At 46.9% G+C, this 20,152-nt stretch overlaps 1 protein-coding gene across 6 annotated transcripts in view; it reads right to left on the bottom strand.

Moving 5' to 3' along the window:
• Positions 1 to 413: 413 nt before the first annotated feature.
• Positions 414 to 20,152, bottom strand: part of TTLL10 (tubulin tyrosine ligase like 10) — a 197,881-nt gene continuing 178,142 nt past the window's right edge. For all 6 annotated transcript variants that reach the window (XM_081870836.1, XM_081870838.1, XM_081870837.1 and 3 more), the window contains 8 exons: positions 19,491 to 19,605; positions 17,300 to 17,385; positions 16,614 to 16,785; positions 12,622 to 12,793; positions 9,048 to 9,188; positions 7,171 to 7,287; positions 4,920 to 5,013; positions 414 to 1,318 (listed from right to left, as the gene is read on the bottom strand). In XM_081870836.1, coding sequence (XP_081726962.1) covers positions 489 to 1,318; positions 4,920 to 5,013; positions 7,171 to 7,287; positions 9,048 to 9,188; positions 12,622 to 12,793; positions 16,614 to 16,785; positions 17,300 to 17,385; positions 19,491 to 19,605 — 1,727 coding nt within the window. In that variant the 3' untranslated portion in view covers positions 414 to 488. The remainder of the gene's footprint in view (positions 1,319 to 4,919; positions 5,014 to 7,170; positions 7,288 to 9,047; positions 9,189 to 12,621; positions 12,794 to 16,613; positions 16,786 to 17,299; positions 17,386 to 19,490; positions 19,606 to 20,152) is intronic.

The raw sequence follows: 20,152 nt of genomic DNA, 5'->3' as shown, positions 1-20,152 counted from the left end.
CCATGTTTTCTTTTCTTGTTGTTGTCTTGAGAGACAATGGAGTGCACCTCCAGAGGTGAAGTCAAACCTCTGCCTTAGCAGCATTGAAATGACCTCCCTAGGGCGCAAGCCTGGGCAGTTTGGTCCTGGGCTGCCCAGACAACGAGATCCTCCCTCCTAGCCTCGCTGATGCGGTCCAAGGAAAGCAGAGCAAAATATTTGGCACCAGCTTGGCTGCAACTGTCTTAGCGACTCCACTCCGGATTTGTGTCGGGTTTACTCGTTATTAGCCTTTTCTTCTCCCTTAAAACATATCAAGAAGAATTTGTGTAAGAAAAACAAAAAACCCAACACCAATCATTTTTGACATCTTATAAGGGATGCCACAGACTCCATTTTTAGAACTGCTGAAAGAAGTCAAGGACCGGGGTTGCTTTGGGGTTTTTTTCTCGTCGTCCTTTATAGGAAAAAAGAAGGAGGGCTTTGGAAATACACAAGCGATCTTGCTTTTAGGAGCCCCGGTGAGAGAGCTTCTTCTCTTCAGGGAGGGATTCGCCGCAGCTCTGGCCCGCTGCCAAGGCCTTGCCACTCTCCCCGGGCATCTTGGAGTAATTCATGAGCTGGCGCAGCGGCTTGGCTTGCTCCTGGGAGGCCGGGAGATTGGGCGGGAGGCTGGACTGGAGATGGAGGGAGACCATCTGCGAGCTGGTCAAGGGGCTGCCTGCCCCGTTCCCACTGGCCGCCAGGAACTTGGACCCAAACGTTTGCTGGAACCAAGCCGCGTAGGACAGGTCCTTGGAGGGCGCTCCGGCAACAGCAAGGCCAGCAGCTCTGACCCTCTCGTCGTCGCCCTCGGCCTCCGGGTGCCTGTCCGAGACCGGTGGGACATTCTTGACGATATACTGGTTGCCGCTGCTGCAGACTTGGTTGCCCCGAAGAATGGTTTTGACGGACGGGCAGCAGGCGAGGTTGGGCACGATGGAGATCTGGATCTGGGGCATGGGCAAAGTATTCCTGGGGACCCCCCTGCTGGGCACAATGGTGACCCCTTCAGAGTGGGCTGGTGCCTCGCCCTTGGCTGGCTTCTCTGGAGATTTGACCGGCTGCTTCTCCGCCGGGCGCCCGGGGCTCATGTTGTATGTGCTGTTGCAGAAGCTGCTGTTTTCGGTGAGGGACCGGTGGCTCCTGAGAGAGCGGAGGGATGTCCTGCTCTTGGTGGGCCGCGACTGGTTGCTGTCTGTGCCCACCCCGCTGTACAGCAGGGCAAAGTGGCAGAGTGACTCCAAGGGCAATATGTTCTGGATCTTCTGGCTCTTGGTGAAAATCTCGATGGCCAGATCTGGGAAAGGCCCACAGAGAGAGAGGGTCAGGAATAGGGGTGGTGTGGGGAGAGACCCAATGCAGTTTCCGCCATTAAAGGCAACTTACCTGATTCTCGTTTTTGAAAGGCAAAGCCCAAAGCTAGCTATCTTTCAGAAATTGGACACTGAGATCCCACACTGAGGGCCTTCTGGTGGTTCCCTCACTGCAAGAAGAGAAGTTACAGGGAACCAGGCAGAGGGCCTTCTCGGTAGTGGCACCCGCCCTGTGGAACGCCCTCCCACCAGATGCCAAAGCAATAAGCAACTATCAGACCTTTAGAAGATATCTGAAGGCAGCTCTGTTTAGGGAAGCTTTTAATATTGGATGAATAATTGTATTTTAATATTCTGTTGGAAGCTGCCCAGAGTGGCTGGGGAAACCCAGCCAGAAGGGTGGGGTATAAATAATATATTATTATTATTCTGAATTTCGCTATGCAGCTCTTCAACTGAGTAAATTTGCATGCAAAAATGTTTAGTCATAACTTGGTTCTTGAACTTAATCCATTCCAGAAGTCCGTTTGACTTCCGAAATGTTTGAAAACCAAGACACGGCTTCCGATTGAGTGCAGGAGCTTCCTGCACTCAATCGAAAGCTGTGGAAGCCGCGTCAGATGTTCAGCTTCCGAAAAATGTTCACAAATCAGAACACTCACTTCTGGGTTTGCAGCGTTCGGGAGCCAAAATGTTTGAGTCCCAAGGCATTTGAGAACCAAGCTATGACTGTATATCCTAGGTAGGGCATCATATAGCAGTGAAAAAGGTGTACAAAGATTCATTACGCTAAAGAGAGTTGCTTTGCAAAAATGTGTATATAACGGCAAACAAAAACGTGTGCTTTATGAGGAATGCACCCCAAAATGCTGATGAAATTCCACAAGGACTCCACAATAACCACAAACTGATGTGTAAATGTGGAGAACTGAACCGCAAAGTGGGAAGCGGAGGGTTGTAGTCAATTGCGGATCCTACTGAAGTTTATGAACATGAGGCTAACTTAGGCCCATTAATTTTCATGTGCCTTCTCAGAGTGGGGACTGAACTGGATACAACCCTGAGGAACTAAGAGAAACTGAATCGAAGAGATCCACCCATCCCTTCTCAGGAACTGTGCGATGCAATGTTTTTGGTTTCCTTTGTTAGGTAGAACTGAGTCTGCTCAGTCTGCACCCAGAACCTCCCCAACAAAGAGCAACTTCCAGGCTCCCCTCCATTCCCTTCTGGGGGCTCTGGGCAGGAGCCAGTCTAGGTAAAAAAAGGGAAAGGACCACTGGACAGTTAAGTCTGGTCAGAGGCGACTATGGGGCTGCGGCGCTCATCTCGCTTTCAGGCCGAGGGAGCCGTCGTTTGTCCACAGACAGCTTTCTGGGTCATGTGGCCAGCATGACTAAACCGCTTCTGGTGCAACGGGACACCGTGATGGAAGCCAGAGTGCATGGAAACGCCTTTTACCTTTACACCGTAGCGGTACCTATTTATCTACTTGCACTGGTGTGTTTTTGAACTGCTGGGTTGGCAGGAGCTGGGGCAGAGCAACGGGAGCTCACCCCGTCGTGGGGATTTGAACTGTCAACCTTCTGTCCAGTATATCTGAAGGAGCGTCTCCACCCCCAACGTTCTACCTGGAAACTGAGGTCCAGATCTGAGGGCCTTCCGGCGGTTCCCTCACTGTGAAAAGCCAAGTTGCCGGGAACCAGGCAGAGGGCCTTCTTGGTAGTGGCACCCACCCTGTGGAACACCCTCCCACCAGATGTCAAAGAGAACAACAACTACCAGACTTTTGGAAGACATCTGAAGGCAGCCCTGTTTAAATTGCTGCTAGAATGGTATACTAAAGATGAAGAAGTTAAATCGGTTATGATACATTGGGCCAGAGATTTTGGACAGAATATACAGCTAAGTGAATGGATAAAATTATGGAATGAAAGGTTAAAATTTACGGCTTGTACTGCGATAAAGGAAAATGTTATGAAAATGATATATAGGTGGTATATTACCCCTGTAAAGTTAGCAAAAATGTATAAAATGTGTAATAAGTGTTGGAAATGTAAAGAGAAAGAAGGAACTTTTTATCATATGTTGTAGGAATGTAAGAAGGTGAAGGGCTTCTGGGAAATGATATATAATGAATTGGAAAAAATGTTGAAATATACATTTGTTAAGAAACCAGAGGCATTTCTGTTAGGAATGGTAGGAAATGAAATAAATAGAAAGGATTGTAAACTTTTCCAATATGCAGTAACAGCAGCAAGAATACTACTGGCTCAAAAATGGAAACAAGAAGAATTACCGACGATGGAAGAATGGAGAATGAAGTTAATGGACTACGCAGAACTTGATAAATTAACAGGAAAGATCCGATATCTACGGGATCACAGGTTCACCGAGGACTGGAGTAAATTTGCAGATTGTTTGAAAAGTACATGTGATGAGTGGGACGCGGGTGGAGCTGTGGGTAAAACCTCAGCACCTCGGGCTTGCCGATCGCATGGTCGGCGGTTCGAATCCCCGTGGCAGTGTGAGCTCCCGTCTTTCGGTCCCAGCTCCTGCCCACCTAGCAGTTCGAAAGCACCCCTAAGTGCAAGTAGATAAATAGGTACCGCTTTATAGCGGGAAGGTAAACGGCGTTTCCGTGTGCTGCGCTGGTGCTGGCTCGCCAGAGCAGCTTCGTCACACTGGCCACGTGACCTGGAAGTGTCTCCGGACAGCACTGGCCCCCGGCCTCTTAAGTGAGATGGGCGCACAACCCTAGAGTTGGACACGACTGGCCCGTATGGGCAGGGGTACCTTTACCTTTACATGCGATGAGCAAATAACGCTTGTGGGTTTGCAAGAAGCTCTGTGAAAATATTTGAAATATTGTAAAAAATGGAATAGGGAGGGGGGAGGTGTGATAAAAGGCAGTATAAAATTAGGAAATGTGTAAAAAAAAATCAAAACGGAAGATTGGCAGGAGAACTGAGGGAAGGCCAAAAGAATATATTTGTGATAAAAATTTGGTATGGTTGTATAAATTTGTACTGGAAAATGAATAAAAAAAATTATTATTATTTAAATGAAGGCAGTCCTGTTTAGGGAAGCTGTTAATGTTTGATGCATTACTGTATTTTAATATTTTGTTGGGAGCTGCCCAGAGTGGCTAGGAAAGCCCAGCCAGATGGGCAGGGTATAAATAACAAACTTATTATTATTATTATTATTATTATTATTATTATTATTATTATTCGGATTGGCAAGCCTAAGAGGCTCCGTGGTTTAGACCACTGTGCCACCCGCTCCTCCCTAGGAGCTAGGCTACAGCCACCTGGGCACCAACGCTGGGCAAAGGACAGCTTGAAAAAGAATGCCAGGTCCAGCTGGCTGAAGCTGGTATTTTGGATGGGCTGATCGGCAGCCGAAGCCCTCCTGGAAGCTTGGGCAATTGCCTGACAGCACCTATTCCTGGTGCCTGGACCCCTACACAGCTATAGAAGCCGTGGCAATCCTGGGCACCTGGTCAACTCTGTTCATGGAGGAGTTGGCCTGTTTCTGTGCTCCTGAACCCCTCCATTTCCCTCATGGCTGCTCAGCTTTGCTTACCCAGAGTCTCGTTCACCACCGTGGGAATGATGCTTTTCAAGGCGCTGCAGTTGGTGTGCAAGGCAGGGTTGGCGTTCATCTCCAGGAGCCAGACCTGGTTTAAAAGGAAAAAAGGGGGGGAACACATTTGTTTCTTTGCATACAAGCTGATTTGCCGGATCTCCAGCTCTGGCCCTGAAATCCAGGCTGCAAATCAGGGCCGAGGTGTGCATCTAGTTTAAAGCTTCAGGATCCACTGGATCCTGCCTTTGAATCCTGAATCTAAGACTCTGCAAGAGAATTATTGTGCAACAACACAGGTTTGGTTTTTTTTTTAAAAAGAAAATCCCTACAAATCTTGGAAACTGTAGTTTACCCCTCATTGAGCTATAATTCCCAGCACCCTTAACAATCTAACATTTCTGGGATTCTTTGAGGAAAGAGATGTGCTTTAAAGGCATGTGTGTGATCCCTGTTTTGTTGATCCTGGATAATTCACTTGGTTAGAACATGGTGGTGATAATGCCAAGGTTGCAGGTTCAATCTAGCTGCGTATTCCTGCATTGCAGGGGGTTGGACTAGATGATACTCAGGGTCCTTTCCAACTCCACAGTTTAATGATTCTGGGTTCTGTTTCCCCACCCCACAATTTTTTTCCGTTTTCCAATTTGACCAGTGAAAATGTTTTATGACTGCCACTAGGGGGCACTAAAGTCATTTCTATTTTCTCTCGTAACCGCCTCCCCCCCACAAATATCTTTCCTGTTGCAACAGAGGCTATATAAACAAGTTCAAGGAAGCTAAGAGTTTAAGGGGAAAGTGCCAGCCATATATTTCTGCAAGCAGAGAAGAAAATGAGCAGTGCAGCGGTGGATTCAGGAGAGCGGGGGCTTCCTTGGAAGTGTGACAAATATCCAGAAAACATTTGACTCATATAGAATTGTTTTTATGCATATGTAGTTGAATTAATCATAACTGGCTATAATTTATTTAAGTGGGTGCTGAAGATAATGAAGATTATGATGCCCTTTGATCTCATGGCCTGAGCATCCAGTTTTAATTGCTGTGTTGTTTTAATGGGGATGTTCTATTGCACATTTTCATCATGGCCATTTATAGTTTAATGTTTAAATAGGATAGTTTTGCTGTGGGTTTTGCCTACGATAGATATATTTAAAATTATTCCGTATTTTAAACAATGCAGTGCAATTTTTTTTTTGTGTATGTGTTTTGTAAACTGCTTAGAAAACATTTGGGCAGGACATGGCATATAAATCATATATCCACCTAGGTCTTACACAGAGTAGACTGAAAGTAACAGACCCAAGTTTCTCATGTTCATCGATTTCAATGCATCTATTGTGAGTAGGGCTAAAATAGGACACAAATCTCTCTTCTTATATTTCTCTATTAATAATCATTGGGTTGTGTGCAACAAGCCCTACTCAGAGTATGCCCATTGAAATGAATGGACCTAAGTTAGTCATACCCATTAGTTTCCACGAGTCTACTTTGAGTGGAACGAAAATGGGATAAAATCCATTATTATGATCAATCATCAAAGAGTTGTAGTCAACGAACATTTACTCTGAGTAGACCCACTGAAATGAAAGTGTGTCGTGGTCCTTAATTTCAGTGGGTCAATAATAAGAAAAGTTAATTGACCTATATTATTATTATTATTATCCTATAGAGCTACCTGGATTTCAGAAATAGCCTTTGCTCCATGAATTTGCCTAATCCTCTTTCAAAGCCATCCAAATCGGTGCCCATCACTGCCTCCTGTGGCAGGGAGTTCCGTAGTCCAACTATGCACTATGTACGTACGGAATCTTCCAACATTCAGCTTCACTGAACGTCCACGACTTCTAGTATACCCACGCCATATAATGTCCGGAGGCCAGCAGCGGGTGGGTCTAGAGGGACAAAGTGTGCAAAGCGACGAGTGCAAATTCTCCCTCTGCGCATTGGGCTGGTTTCTACATGCCCCTCTCAATCCTCCATCCAGGAAAGAAAGAGGCACGATCTGAGTTCAAGGACACATTCCAGCCAGGCCAAAACTCTCAGGGGAGGTGTGAAGCAAGGCTGGTGAGGGGATGTGGCTAGGCAGAGAGACCCGAAGGCTCACCCCATACAGCCACCATTCCCAGATCTATGGGTTCATTATCCATCAGAAGAGTCCCTTGACTGTCCTCCTCAAGCCCTGACTCTGGAGACTCGCGCCTCTCGATCCGCGGCCCACTCAGCCGAGGATGCGGCCCCATGACTGTACCTTGAAGTCTTCGTCGATTAAGAAGTCACAGCCAATGAGATCAAAGTAGCCCATCTTGCACTCAAGCTTGGACTTGACCGCCAGGAAACACTGCAGCATGATCTCTTTCATTCTCTTCTGAAAGACACAGAAGGACGGCATGATCCTGGCAAGTTTTCCCCTGCCCCACAAGACCTCTTGCGAGTCAGGGGAAGCCACAAAAGATCTAGATTAGAGGATCCGCTTATGTCCAGTCCTCAGGTGGTCCCCAGCTCAGCCCTACTCGGAGTAGACCCATTGGAAGTCACAGACACTTGCCCACTCATGGTTTATATTTATTTATTTTTACACCCCAACTTCTTCTTTCCTGAAGGAACTCAAGGTGGCATACATAGTCCTCCTCCACCCTGTTTTATCCTCACAACGACCCTGCGAAGTAGGCTAGGCAGAGAGAGACAGTGACTGGCCCAAGGTCATCCCCAGTGAGGTTCATGGCCGAGAATAATAATAATAATAATAATAATACTAATAATAATACTAATAATAATAAATTTTATTTATACCCTGCCCTCCCAGGACAGAGCCAGGCTCAGGGTGGCTAACACCAGTAAAATTACAGTAAAATCATGAAAACCCAATTTAAAATACAGGTTAAAATGCAATTTAAAATGCAGCCTCATTTTAAAAGTAGCCCATAGATCAAAACCATAAGGGGAGGGAAACATAAGGGTCAGACTGAGTCCAAACCAAAGGCCAGGTGGAACAGCTCTGTCTTGCAGGTCCTGTGGAAAGATGTCAAGTGCCGCAGGGCCCTAGTCTCTTGTGACAGAGCATTCCACCAAGTTGGGGCCAGTACTGAAAAGGCCCTGGCCCTAGTTGAGACCAATTGAACCACCTTGCGACCTGGGACCTCCAAAATGTTGTCATTTGTGGACCTTAAGGTCCTCCACAGGGCATACCTGGAGAGGCGGCCCCATAGGTACGTGGGTCCTAGGCCAAGAAGGGATTTGAACCCTGGTCTTCCAGGGCCTAGTCCGACACCCAGACCACTACACCACACCAACTCTCAATGGGACCTAATCCATTTCAATGGCTTGTTACTCAATTCAAAGAGCTTCTCTCCATGAGCAAGAGCGGCCCCCACCCTTTCCTGACCCCCTTTCCCATTCTGTGTCATGCCACGCCCCGACAGCAGCCATTTTGTGTTAGACTGAACCCTCAACGGCAGCCATTTTGTGGCTGGTGTCCAGGAGCACTTTCTCAACATCCCCAAGATGCCCATTGGCAGGTACGGTCATATGGGCATCTGCACCAATCAAGTTCCACGAGGCTCTCCAATTCGGTCAGCTGGTGGCGTTGGCTTATGCGGTCCAGTGGGGGCATAATGGTTTAGAGCAGGGGTCAGCAAACTTTTTCAGAGAGGGGCCGGTTCACTGTCCATCAGACCTAGTGGGGGGGGGCAGACTATATTTTGAAAAAATAAATAAAAATGAACATATTCCTGTGCCCCACAAATAACCCAGAAATGCGTTTTAAATAAAAGGGCACATTCTACTCATGTATAAACACCAGGCAGGCCCCACAAATAACCCAGAGGTGCATTTTAAATAAAAGGGCACATTCTACTCAGGTAAGAACATGTTGATTCCCGGACCCTCCACGGGCCGGATTTAGAAGGCGATTGGGCCGGATCTGGCCCCCGGGCCTTAGTTTGCCTCAGCCCAACCTACCTCACAGGGCTGTTGCAGGGATTAAATAAGAGGGAGGGGGAACCAGGGGATACAAATACAATAAATAATAATAGAGAAACAGTGGAGCAGCGTGAGAGAACTGGAGAACTGGCCGCAGATGCTGCTGCAGCAGCTGTGGGATGGGCAGAAGGAAGTGTGGAAACTCACAGTGAACCCATTGAAGACCCAGTCCTTGGGGAGCCCTTTGATGTGCCTGAACCTCTCGTTGACGTAGTTGTTGAAGCGCTCCATGCGCCACACCGTCTCCTCCTTGACGTGGCTGTACATCGGACTCTTCTTCTGAACGTACTGCGGGGAGTTGGCAGAGAAAACAGGCGCCCTTGTTAGGGGCCGTGCATTGTAGCGCTGGATCTGTGCCTCCCCCCCGAGGACAAGGGTCTGGGCAAGAAACAAAGGGGAGCGGGTTTGCAGGACAGGGAGCAGGAGGGTGGGCAAGCGGGGGGGGGGGAGCCGCTAGGATTGCTTATAAGAACCTAAGGTGGGATCAGGCTAAAGTCCCATCTAGCCCAGCCTCACATTAACCAAGCAGATGCCCCAATGGGAAGCATAGCTGGCAACTTTCCCCTTTTCTTGCAAGGAATCCTATTCGGAATAAGGGAATGTCCCTTTAAAAAAGGGAAACGTTGACAGCTATGCTGGGAAGCAGGACCTGAGCGGCACAGAAACTCTCCCATCTTGTGTTTCCAAGGAACTGGAATTCATACTGCATTCAGAAGTGGAGTTTGGACACAGCTGTCATGGCCAGGAATATAACCCGCCATGAATTTCTCTTACACCCCCCCCCACTTTAAAGCCATTCAAGTTGGTGACTGCCGCTACTTCTTGACGAAGTGGATCCCACCGTTTAACCAGGTGCAGGGTGCTTGTATTGACTGATTATTTCAGCTCTTACAACCCATCCTTCCTCCCTGGATGGAGCCCAGAGCCACAAGACAATAAAACCACATTAAAAGAGAGAGAGAGAGAGAGAGAGAGAGAGAGAGAGAGAGATATCAACATTTGACATATGCTTGATGCTTTGAATCCCTTGGATTCCACCTAATTTCACTCAGATTTTGTGTGGATTCAATTTGTTTTAACGCTGGCTGAAAAAGAGGGGCAGAATTTTCTGCAATTTCTCTCTCTCTCTCCCTTCCGCATAATATGAGAACCCTAAGGCTTCATCCAGTAGCCCTCCAAATGGTGTAGCATTAAAGCCGCTAGCACACTTGCAAAGCTAAGCAGGGTCTGGTCTGGTTTCAAATTGGATGGGGAACCGCATGTTGAGATTCCTGCATCGCTAGGCGTTGGACAGGATGACCCTTGAGGTCCCTTCCAACTAGTCTATAATTCTATGAAGCTGAATATTGGGAGATTCAGGGCAGACAAAAGGTCTTCTTCATGTGGCCCAGAACTAAGTGGAGGAATTAATTCCCCAAACAGGTAATGACGGCTTTCAAAGACGACTGGGCAAATTCATACGGGATGCTCCATGATGCATTATGATTTACTGTTTACAACTATATTACGATGTTCTTGTTTCAAGCTGCCCAGAGGAGTTTTTTTGTTATTGGGTGCACATGCAAATATTGTCCATAAAATAAAAGGCGTGTGGACACAAATCTAGGAACCTCAATCAAACGGGCAGTTTTCCAGAAAACAAAGGGGTGAATCTTCCACAGACCTTCTGTTTACGCATTTCTCAGCGAAGGGGCAGCAACAGGGGGAGCCTCCAGGTCTCTCCTCTTTGATTCCATCCACCTGGCGGATCCCCACTTCTTAAATATGAAAATTCAAACCATTCCCTCCTCGCTCCCACCCACTCAGGTGGGACACAATTGGGGGCGGAGAGGCAGATTTCTGTGCCGCCCTCGCCACCTGCTCTGCCATGAATTTCCTGGCCTCCTCCCCACCCCACCTCCCGCCGATGAGATTTGCAGGTACTCTTTTGAATAACAACACCTGGCCCTCATTTCATGTCCTTTGTGGCAGCGGGGTCTCTCCGCAGCCAGCATGGCACCGCAGCGTTCCAAATCCCAAGCTGAGCAAACAGCTCTGTTCAAGGCAAAAAAACCACAGACAAGGCGCCCATCTTGCCAAAGCCATTAAGCTGCAGGAAGGCGATACCAAGTGGGCTGGGCTGGCAGGGATAACATAAGCTCCAGCTGTCCCTGTTTACCAGGGATGGATGGCCCTTGTTTTCTGGTGCCCGTCCTTGGAGCGAGAAGAGAAATCAATTCCTGTCTGTGTTTCTCCTCTTGGGCGAGTGTGACGTATTTGATAACAAATGGGGGAGCCTTATAATCAAAAAGCCCCATTTCAGGCCTTGCTCCGATCATGCCTCTTGCTCAAGAGGCCTCAGAAAACTATTTATGAATTATTTCAAAACATCTATATGCCGCTTAATCGTAAACGCCCTGCTCTCAAATCAACACCACAAAGCGGTTTGCAAAATGTTACCTGGGTGGCTTACAAAAACGCCAAATTTAGATCTCTCTCATCTCACCCGAGCCCTCGAAGGGAGACGGATGAATTTCCAAGCCTTTCCTGCACATAGAAATCTAGATGGTCAAGGGGGTAGGTATCGTTTATGGCACGGGTTGTGAGGAACCTGTGGCTCTCTGGACATTGTTGCTGCTGTTAATAATGGTAATAATTAGTATTAATCAGCTGCCTCCTCACTCCAGTGGCCCCAAGTGACTCACAAACACAAAACCAATCACAACAGGGACAGCAAATAAAACCTAGAAGCACCTCTGTAGGAATAAAAGGCAGGTCTTACAGATCCTGCTCCTGTTGAACTCCAACTCCTATCACCCCTGAGCAAAAGTGATGCTGGCTTGAGGCTGACAGATTCAAACAATGTATTGCAGGCCGCAGGTATTGTCATATATTTTGATGACCTTGGCCTAGCTACTTAAATTTAGCACCTGATGTTTTTGAGGGCTAGGCTTAGAGACGGGCGAATCTTTCCATTTCAGTTTTCCTCAATTTCCTGCTTTTTGCAATCTAAAGATCAGTTCTTCACCTTCCCGCATTGATTTGCAAATACCTTCTTCTTCTTCTTCTTCTTCTTTTAAAAAAAGAAAGTTCTCATGGAAACTCACCAGCATTTTAGTCTACATTTTCCCCTAATTTACTATGTCATTTTGCCTACCATTCATTTTCTTTTTGGAGGCAATTTCCCTTAATATACTGCATTTGGAAGCATGTTAATTTCACCGATAGATGCCCTTATTTGTTTATTTCATAAAACCCACACGGCACCTGATTTGCAAAACGGGCAACAACCACCTCAAAGCAGTTTTGCAAAAGAAAAGAAAAGAAAATGAAGAGAAAACAGACTTCTAAAAGGTTAAAATGTAGTAGACTAAAAGCAGATTAAAACTCGCAACAACTTTCTAAACGGCTGGATAGGCATGCCCAAACAATAAAGGTTTTTAGAAGGCACCAAAAAGAGGGCAGCGAAGGGGCCTGTGTGGTATCGACAGGCAGGGAGTTCCAATGGCTACATGCTGCCACATTCTAAGATCGCATTCTTACACACTTTCCCCACACTTTCTGAACCAGATCGCAAAATTCAGAGAGGTGCGAATTTCAAAGACTGCCTGGCTTCACGTATTGTTTGGGTACGATGCCTGTTTTAATGCAACGCTCCATGTTTGAGAGAAGGCCCAACTATTTCCTGGTCCACAGAATCCTGCCTCCCGCTCAAATCCCGCCCCCCTCTCTCCCCCCTCACCTGATTGGTCAGATGAGAAGTGAGGTCTTCCGACTTGGGGTCGTAGTTGAGGCATGTGAGGCGGACATAGCCGTGGCCAAAGAAGAGCATGAAGGGGCATGTGCAGGCGATGAGGAGGTACGAGCGAACATCAAACTTCTTCCCCTCTAAGAGCAGCGGCTTATCAATATACCTGAGAAACCGGAAGGATATGCATCTCTGTGGCACCTGAGCTTCTGAGGCTCTTCAAGTCTCGCTCATGCCAATCTGCTTAATTTTATTTTTTATGTTCTAATCTATTACATTTTATTTATTTATTTATTTTAAATATAAATTTCAAAATAAATCAGAGAAAGCGCATGGAAAGGGTAACTTATTAACACAGCAGGCACAAGACAGCTCGATAACTATGCATCCTCATTATCTTAATATTTCCTTCCTCTGTTACAGTTTCTTTATGGGGGGGGGGTTTCCATGCAAAATTCTTCCTTCCAGGGTCTCGGGGTGAAAAGATAACTCAAAAGGTCCGTAGTCTAAAACACAGATTTCCAAAAGAGGTGGTGGTATAACCTGGGATGGGGTGGGTGGGTTTCAAAGTTCATCCGTTTGGTTGAATTAATTAAACTAATTGGATTTTTGAATGCATGTGCAGCTAATGGTTACTGTTTCAAACTGTATTGCATTACAGTGGTACCTCAGGTTACAAACAACTCAGATTACAAACACCTCGGGTTATAAACACTTTGGGTTACAGACTCCGCTAAGCCAGAAATAGTACCTTGGGTTAAGAATTTTACCTCAGGATGAGAACAGAAATTGCGTGCTGGAGGTGCGGCGGCAGCGGGTCTCCCTATTAGCTAAAGTGGTACCTCAGGTTAAGAACGGTTTCAGATTAAGAACGGACTTCCGGAACGAATTAAGTCCATAACCAGAGGTACCACTGTATTATTATTCTTCCTTCCTGGATTGTGTGAACCAGCATAATGAATAATAAAGGTTGGGTTGGGGGCACAAGGGTTGAGTTTGTGGAACCAAGGGGGCGGTGACCTGAAAAAGTTTGGGAACTGCTGCTCTAGAATATATTGAGGACAGGAAGTGGGTATTATGATCCTTTATGCTTGTATAGCCAATAAAGGCTTTCCAGATTTCTAAGATTGGCAGAGAATAACTAGAGAAAATGGAATAGACCTCCCAGCCCTGTGCACAGCACACAATGCTTCTGTTTTTCAAATACTACTTGAATTGTTTTTGATAATCGTAAGTGGACTGATTAAACTAGCCGTGCAATTGTCATGCTTGCAAGGAAAGTGGGCATTAGCTGATCTCATGTTTGTTTGATTTGATTATTCTGGCCTGAGGCACTGTGTGTGTGTGTGTGTGTGTGTGTGTGTGTGTGTGGTGCCGGATTTACGTATAAGCTAAACAAGCTATAACATAGGGCCCCACTCTCTTGGGGGTCCCCAAAAAATATTAAAGGAAAAAAACTGGATCTACATTTCCAAAATATAAGATAAAAAGCAAATAAAATAAAACCCACAGCTTAAAAATTATTTCACTATTAATATACTTCTTCTTAATTGTATTTCACTATTAATATACTTCTTCTTAATTGTATTTCACTATTAATATACTTCTTCTTAATTGTATTTCACTATTAATATACTTCTTCTTAATTGTATTTCACTATTAATATACTTCTTCTTAATTGTATTTCAGCTCAACATTTACTTTGATAAAATACGTAAGTTGTTATGTGCAAATGGCTTTAGTTACTTATTAGGTCCATAAATTAACATACAGTGGTACCTCGGGTTAAGTACTTAATTTGTTCCGGAGGTCCGTTCTTAACCTGAAACTGTTCTTAACCTGAAGAAACACTTTAGCTAATGGGGCCTCCTGCTACCGCCACACCGCCAAAGCATGATTTCTGTTCTCATCCTGAAGCAAAGTTCTTAACCTGAAGCACTATTTCTGGGTTAGCGGAGTCTGTAACCTGAAGCGTCTGTAACCTGAAGCGTATGTAACCCGAGGTACCACTGTATAGCATATATATTCAACACAAATAACAGCGACAATTTGTTGTTGACAAAAAACACCTGGACATATAAAGGGTCCCATTACCTTCAGTAGCTTTAGGGCCTCATCAAACCTAAATCCGACCCGTGTGTGTGCATGTGTGTGTGTGTGAATTTTTGCATTTCCACTTCTGTAGGAAGCCAGTTAGACGGGGAGGGGCGGGGGCAGGTGAATGCAGCTGCTCAGCTCTCTAACAGCTTTGGTATATAGCATTAGAGACTTATTCAGCTCACACAATGCAAAGTCTTTGGCGTGCATTTCCCCTTTTGAAGCTCTCCTTAGATGCCCAGACAGAAATAATCTCTGATCTGTCTCTCTTTCTTTCTCTCTCTCTTCACCACCTGTTAAAATGCTAATGATCTGTCTGTGCCGATGACACGAAACTTTAAGAAGAGAGAGAAAGGTACTGGAAATGAAACTAGGCCGACTGAGGAAAGGACTCTGATCATACAAACGACAGGAAGTCCTTAGACCGGGAACGCTCAAGCTCTATATGCCAGGAGAAATAAAAGGAATAAGGGGGGGGGTGTGTGGATATCCTGCTGTTGACCCAATGTACCCACCCGCTAAAAGGGACGCGGGTGGCGCTGTGGGTTAAACCACTGAGGGTAGGACTTGCCAATCAGAAGGTCGGGAGTTCGAATCCCCGCGATGGGGTGAGCTCCCATTGCTCGGTCCCTGCTCCTGCCAACCTAGCAGTTCGAAAGCACATCAAAGTGCAAGTAGATAAATAGGTGGGAAGGTAAACGGCGTTTCCGTGCGCTGCTCTGGTTCTCCAGAAGCGGCTTTGTCATGCTGGCCACATGACCCGGAAGCTGTACGCCGGCTCCCTCAGCCAATAAAGCGAGATGAGAGCCGCAACCCCAAAGTTGGCCACGACTGGACCTAATGGTCAGGGGTCCCTTTACCTTTACCCACCCACTAAGACTTTCCGCAGTTGCTCTTACGCAAAATGCAGAATCCCGTGCAATCGCAGAAAACGGGATGGCACTTTGTTAACCCCTTCTGTTCAGACTCTGAAATTTGCACAAATACAAAAGCATTTGGGGGAGGGGAACTTAATGGTTTTTTGACACACATATCGCAAAAAAGCTCAGTGAAGACTGAGTAAGCTCAGTGGCTGTGGAATGCTGATTGAATGTTTGGAGGAGCCCTAAATGGAATGGAATCTAGAACAGGAATTCTAGATGCTAGAATGGAATCTAGAACAGGAATTCTAGATGCTAGAATGGAATCTAGAACAGGGATTCTAGATGCTAGAATGAAATCTAGAACAGGAGGCCTCCAGGATGCCACACTCTGCTATTCCCCCCCCCCCCGGTATGTGGGGTGTTTAATGGGGAGTTTGATGCAAGTCCCGACTTTTGCAGCCCATAATGGGGGGGGGGGAAGGGATGCTCAGGCCCAGAAGAGGTGCCAAATGGCTCTTGGGTTTCTCACCAGGCCACACCCCCTTTCACCAGGCCACACCCCTCCCCAGCCAAGCTTCACGTCCTTCAGAATGGCTGGGATGTGTCACGGAACTCGACAGCATCACTTGCTTTCCTGGATGGAGGGTTGAGAAGAGTGTCCTGTGTTCAGGAAGCAGCACATGTGCAAAGGTTAAGATTTGCAGCAGTTGCTCCTCCCACTTTTGCCACCAGCTCCACCCACTACTGGCCTGTGGCCCCTGGAAGGTAGCCTAGTAAAAGATGTGGATGCCGGGGGTGAAAAAAGCTGCCTGTTCCTGCTGTATTGGTTGCATTCCAGGAGCTCGCATTTCTGCAAGATGACGGCCCGAGAAGGAGATTTCCCCAGCCCACCCGAGATCCCGGGCTTCCTTCACCTCAAGCGCACCGGTTAAGTTCCCCGAAGACCACCCAGCAACATCTTTCACCAGCCAGCTGGAAACTTGGGGCAGTGGGTTAGCAGAACCTCCACATCACTGCGTTCTCTACCTTTGAACGATCCTCGCCGGGGGAATTTTGTAAGGCAGTTTCTTGTACATAGGATCTTCTTCGATGCTGAGGAGCTTGGCTTGCAAGCTGTTGACCTCGGATTGGTTTCTGAGGAGGAAGATCCCCCGGCCTTGGTTCGAGCTGGTGGGCTTGCAGATCCAGATCTGAGGCTCTGTGGAGAAGAGGAGAAACACAGGCAGGTGCCTGATGGGTCTATCTGGCCCATCATGGCCTCCTGGGCTGTAGCTCAGTGGTGGAGCACCTGTCTCACATGCAGAAGGTCCCAGGTTCAATCCCCAAGGACATCTCCAGGTAGGATGGAGGATGTCCCCTTCCTGAAACTCTTGGAGAGCTACTGCCAGTCAGTGCAGGCAATACTGGCTGGCTGCTCTGATTCGGCCTGTGGACCTGTGGGAATATAATGGGGAGGCGGAGAACCATGTTTGCCACCTTGAGCTCTCTGGAGAAAAGGTGGGAGATAAACACAGCAATAAAAGGAAAGGAATTCCAACTATCTCCATTGGGAATAGTTTCCTTTATCTGGAATCTACAACCACAGCCCAATTCTGATCGAAAACTAGACAGTGCTTGAGCTAAGCAGGAGTTTGGCAGGATAGGGAAATGGTCAAATGAATTTATTTCCGCTTGGGAGGATGTGACTTAGCTCTGAAGCTCCTGACATTCACCTTCATATATTTCAAAGAATATCTCTCTCTCGTCCTTGGTATCCAGGCGGAAAGTCTCAGGGAAAAAGTCCTCCATTCTCAAAACCCTGCAAAAGCCCAGGATAAGAAGAAGGGGTTGGAACTTGCATGCTCCTCGTGAAGAGATCTGCGCCTCTCCAACTATGGATGGGTGAACAACCTCCCAGTTTGGGTTTCTCCTTTTCCCAATATTCAGTTAAGTTCTCCATATTTCCACACCTGTTTGCCATTTGTTTAGTTACCTTGAAAGCCCTCTTGAAAACTCACCAGCGAATTTCTCCTAATACGCCCTCGTTTGTATGCAATTCTGCCTGACGTACACATTTCCACAGAGCCATTTCCCCTAATACAATGCATTTTTTTTTTTATGGTCTTGGCAGAAATAAAAAGGTAAAGGGACCCCTGACCGTTAGGTCCAGTTGTGGCTGACTCTGGGGTTGCGGCGCACATCTTGTTTTATTGGCCGAGGGAGCCGGCATACAGCTTCCGGGTCATGTGGCCAGCATGACTAAGCCACTTCTGGAGAACCAGAGCAGCGCACGGAAACGGCGTTTGCCTTCCCGTCGGAGCGGTACCTATTTATCTACTTGCACTTTGACGTGCTTTCGAACTGCTAGGTTGGCAGGAGCAGGGACCGAGCAATGGGAGCTCACCCCATTGTGGGGATTCGAACCGCAGACCTTCTGATCAGCAAGTCCTAGGCTCTGTGGTTTAACCTACAGCGCCACCTGCATCTGCAATCAAATGCATGGTTTACCCTAGTCTGTGCACCTTTTGCACACATTGCTTGGGTTGAGAGCTGCACTGCAAAATTCAAGGTAGATTTCGAAGGATTGCTGTGTTTCGGTTTCCGTATTGTTTCAGAAAGTGTTCTGCTTTTTATTACGTTCTGTATTTTTAATAGATATACTGCAAACTGGCCTGTGAGCCTCGGACGAAGGGCAGTATATAAATTTAATTAATAAAAATAATATAAATAGGTTTGCTTTTAAATGGAAACTGAATCCAGTTTATTCCACACACCCTACCCCATCACTGTCGAAACACTGGGTCCATATTTCTAGAAGGTGTGTTTGCCAGGCAGCCCCACTGCTGACATGCCCCCCCCCCCCAGTGTGGAAATTGGACAACTTTCCTCTTCAGCCAAGGCAGTTCATAAACCTCCATACCCTCAGCTGTGTGTCACATGATTCCTCATGATGCGATCCCAACCAATCAGAGAACACAATGATGCCACAAAGCCAAATAGCTCCAGATTTGAAACCCTGTCACACGCTGACATCTGGATTTGAGGTTTTGAATGTCGGCACAGACTACATTCTGTTCTGGAAAGTTGGCTACGGCTGGGGGATGTTTTTTGCAGGGTGCGTGGGAGAGGCAGTTAGATTATACCTACTTCCCATTGTCTATTTTTTTTTTTTACTAAACTTTGTCCCTGAGGCGTCTCCTGGCCTCCTAAAGCAAACATCACCCATTACTGGGAATACAGCTACCAAGAAGCAAGAGAGGATTTTGCAGCCTGTGTAATTTTTGCAAATTCTATGCATATTTTCACCTTCTTTTGCATAATGTTGTGATGTTTGCTTTTGCTGCACGTAATAATTCACTACAGCTGCACCATATGCTCCCCAGTGAATAGTTTTGGCATCAAAAGGGAGCTGTTAAAGGAACAACCCCCCCCCCAAGAACCCCCACTACCAATCAAGTCATCTTCCTTTTTATGCCCAATGATAAATGCCACTCTGCTGCCCCCTCTACATGCCCCTCATCTGCCCAAGGGCCACAGTCCTTTCTAGACAAGATTCTGGGGGCCGCATTACAGTGGTGGGCAGAGTCAGATGAAAAATGTGTGGGGCAAGCCATGTGAATGTTATCTTTGTATGGTAGGCTACACATGCATACCAACACCCTTCTCTAGCCTCCAACCAGCTGAGAAAGAAGCATTATGTGGGTTCGAGGACAAATTCCAGCCAGGCAAAAACACTCAAGGAGATTGTGAAGCAGGCCCAGCGAGGGGCGTGGTTTGGCGAGAGGAAGGCGTGGCCTGTGGAACATCCCAAGGGCCCGATTAGAGAGGGCTAGAGGGCCACGTCTGGCCCCTCTGAGCTCGAGACCCTTCCCCCTTGAACAACATAAGGCGCAGGGAGGATGTGCTTAAGAGTTTAGGGCTCACTTTGTGGTCCTGCTGATCTTCTTCATCACCCGTTCATACTCCCTCAAGTTCATCAAAAGGCCGATCTTGGTAGTGAGGATCTTGTTGTTAGAGATCTGGTAAAGAAGCTGCTCTCCTGCAAAGGGAGGAATAGCGAGAGCCAGGGTGGAGCATGAAGGCTGGGTCAACCTCTCTCACACACAACACATCCTTTATTGATAACCTTTGGGCCAAGCCCAACAACAAGGGTGCAGAGAGCCTGCCGACTCCAGCTGCTGCTGGACTGCAGGGGTGCCAATGAGAATAAAATATTGTGGGGGCCAGGTAAGCCCCGCCCCGCATAATCGATCACATGACATGGTGCACACACACCATTTGAATAGGAATGCTCATCAGCTTTTCTGCATTGTAGGGAGCTAGACTCTATGGTGCTCATGGTTCCATTCCAACTCTATGATTCTCTGAAGAACAGCACCCATCAGGCTGTAGCTAATGGTAGTCAGTAGACCCACTGATATGAATAGACCTCAGTTAGTCATGTCCATGGATTTCAATGGGTTTGAAAATCATCCCTGACCACTCTTCCTGTTGGCTGTGGTTGATGGAGGTTCAGCAACATCTGCCGAGCCTCATGTTCTCCACTCCTGTGCCCTAAGACCACTAGGGCAAAAGGTCTTTTTGGT

Source organism: Podarcis erhardii, assembly GCF_964252035.2.
Source record: "Podarcis erhardii genome assembly, chromosome: 7".
NCBI classification, from domain to species: Eukaryota; Metazoa; Chordata; class Lepidosauria; order Squamata; family Lacertidae; genus Podarcis; species Podarcis erhardii.
The sequence above is the reverse complement of the archived record's forward strand: the minus strand, read 5'-3'. Positions and strand labels throughout refer to the sequence as shown.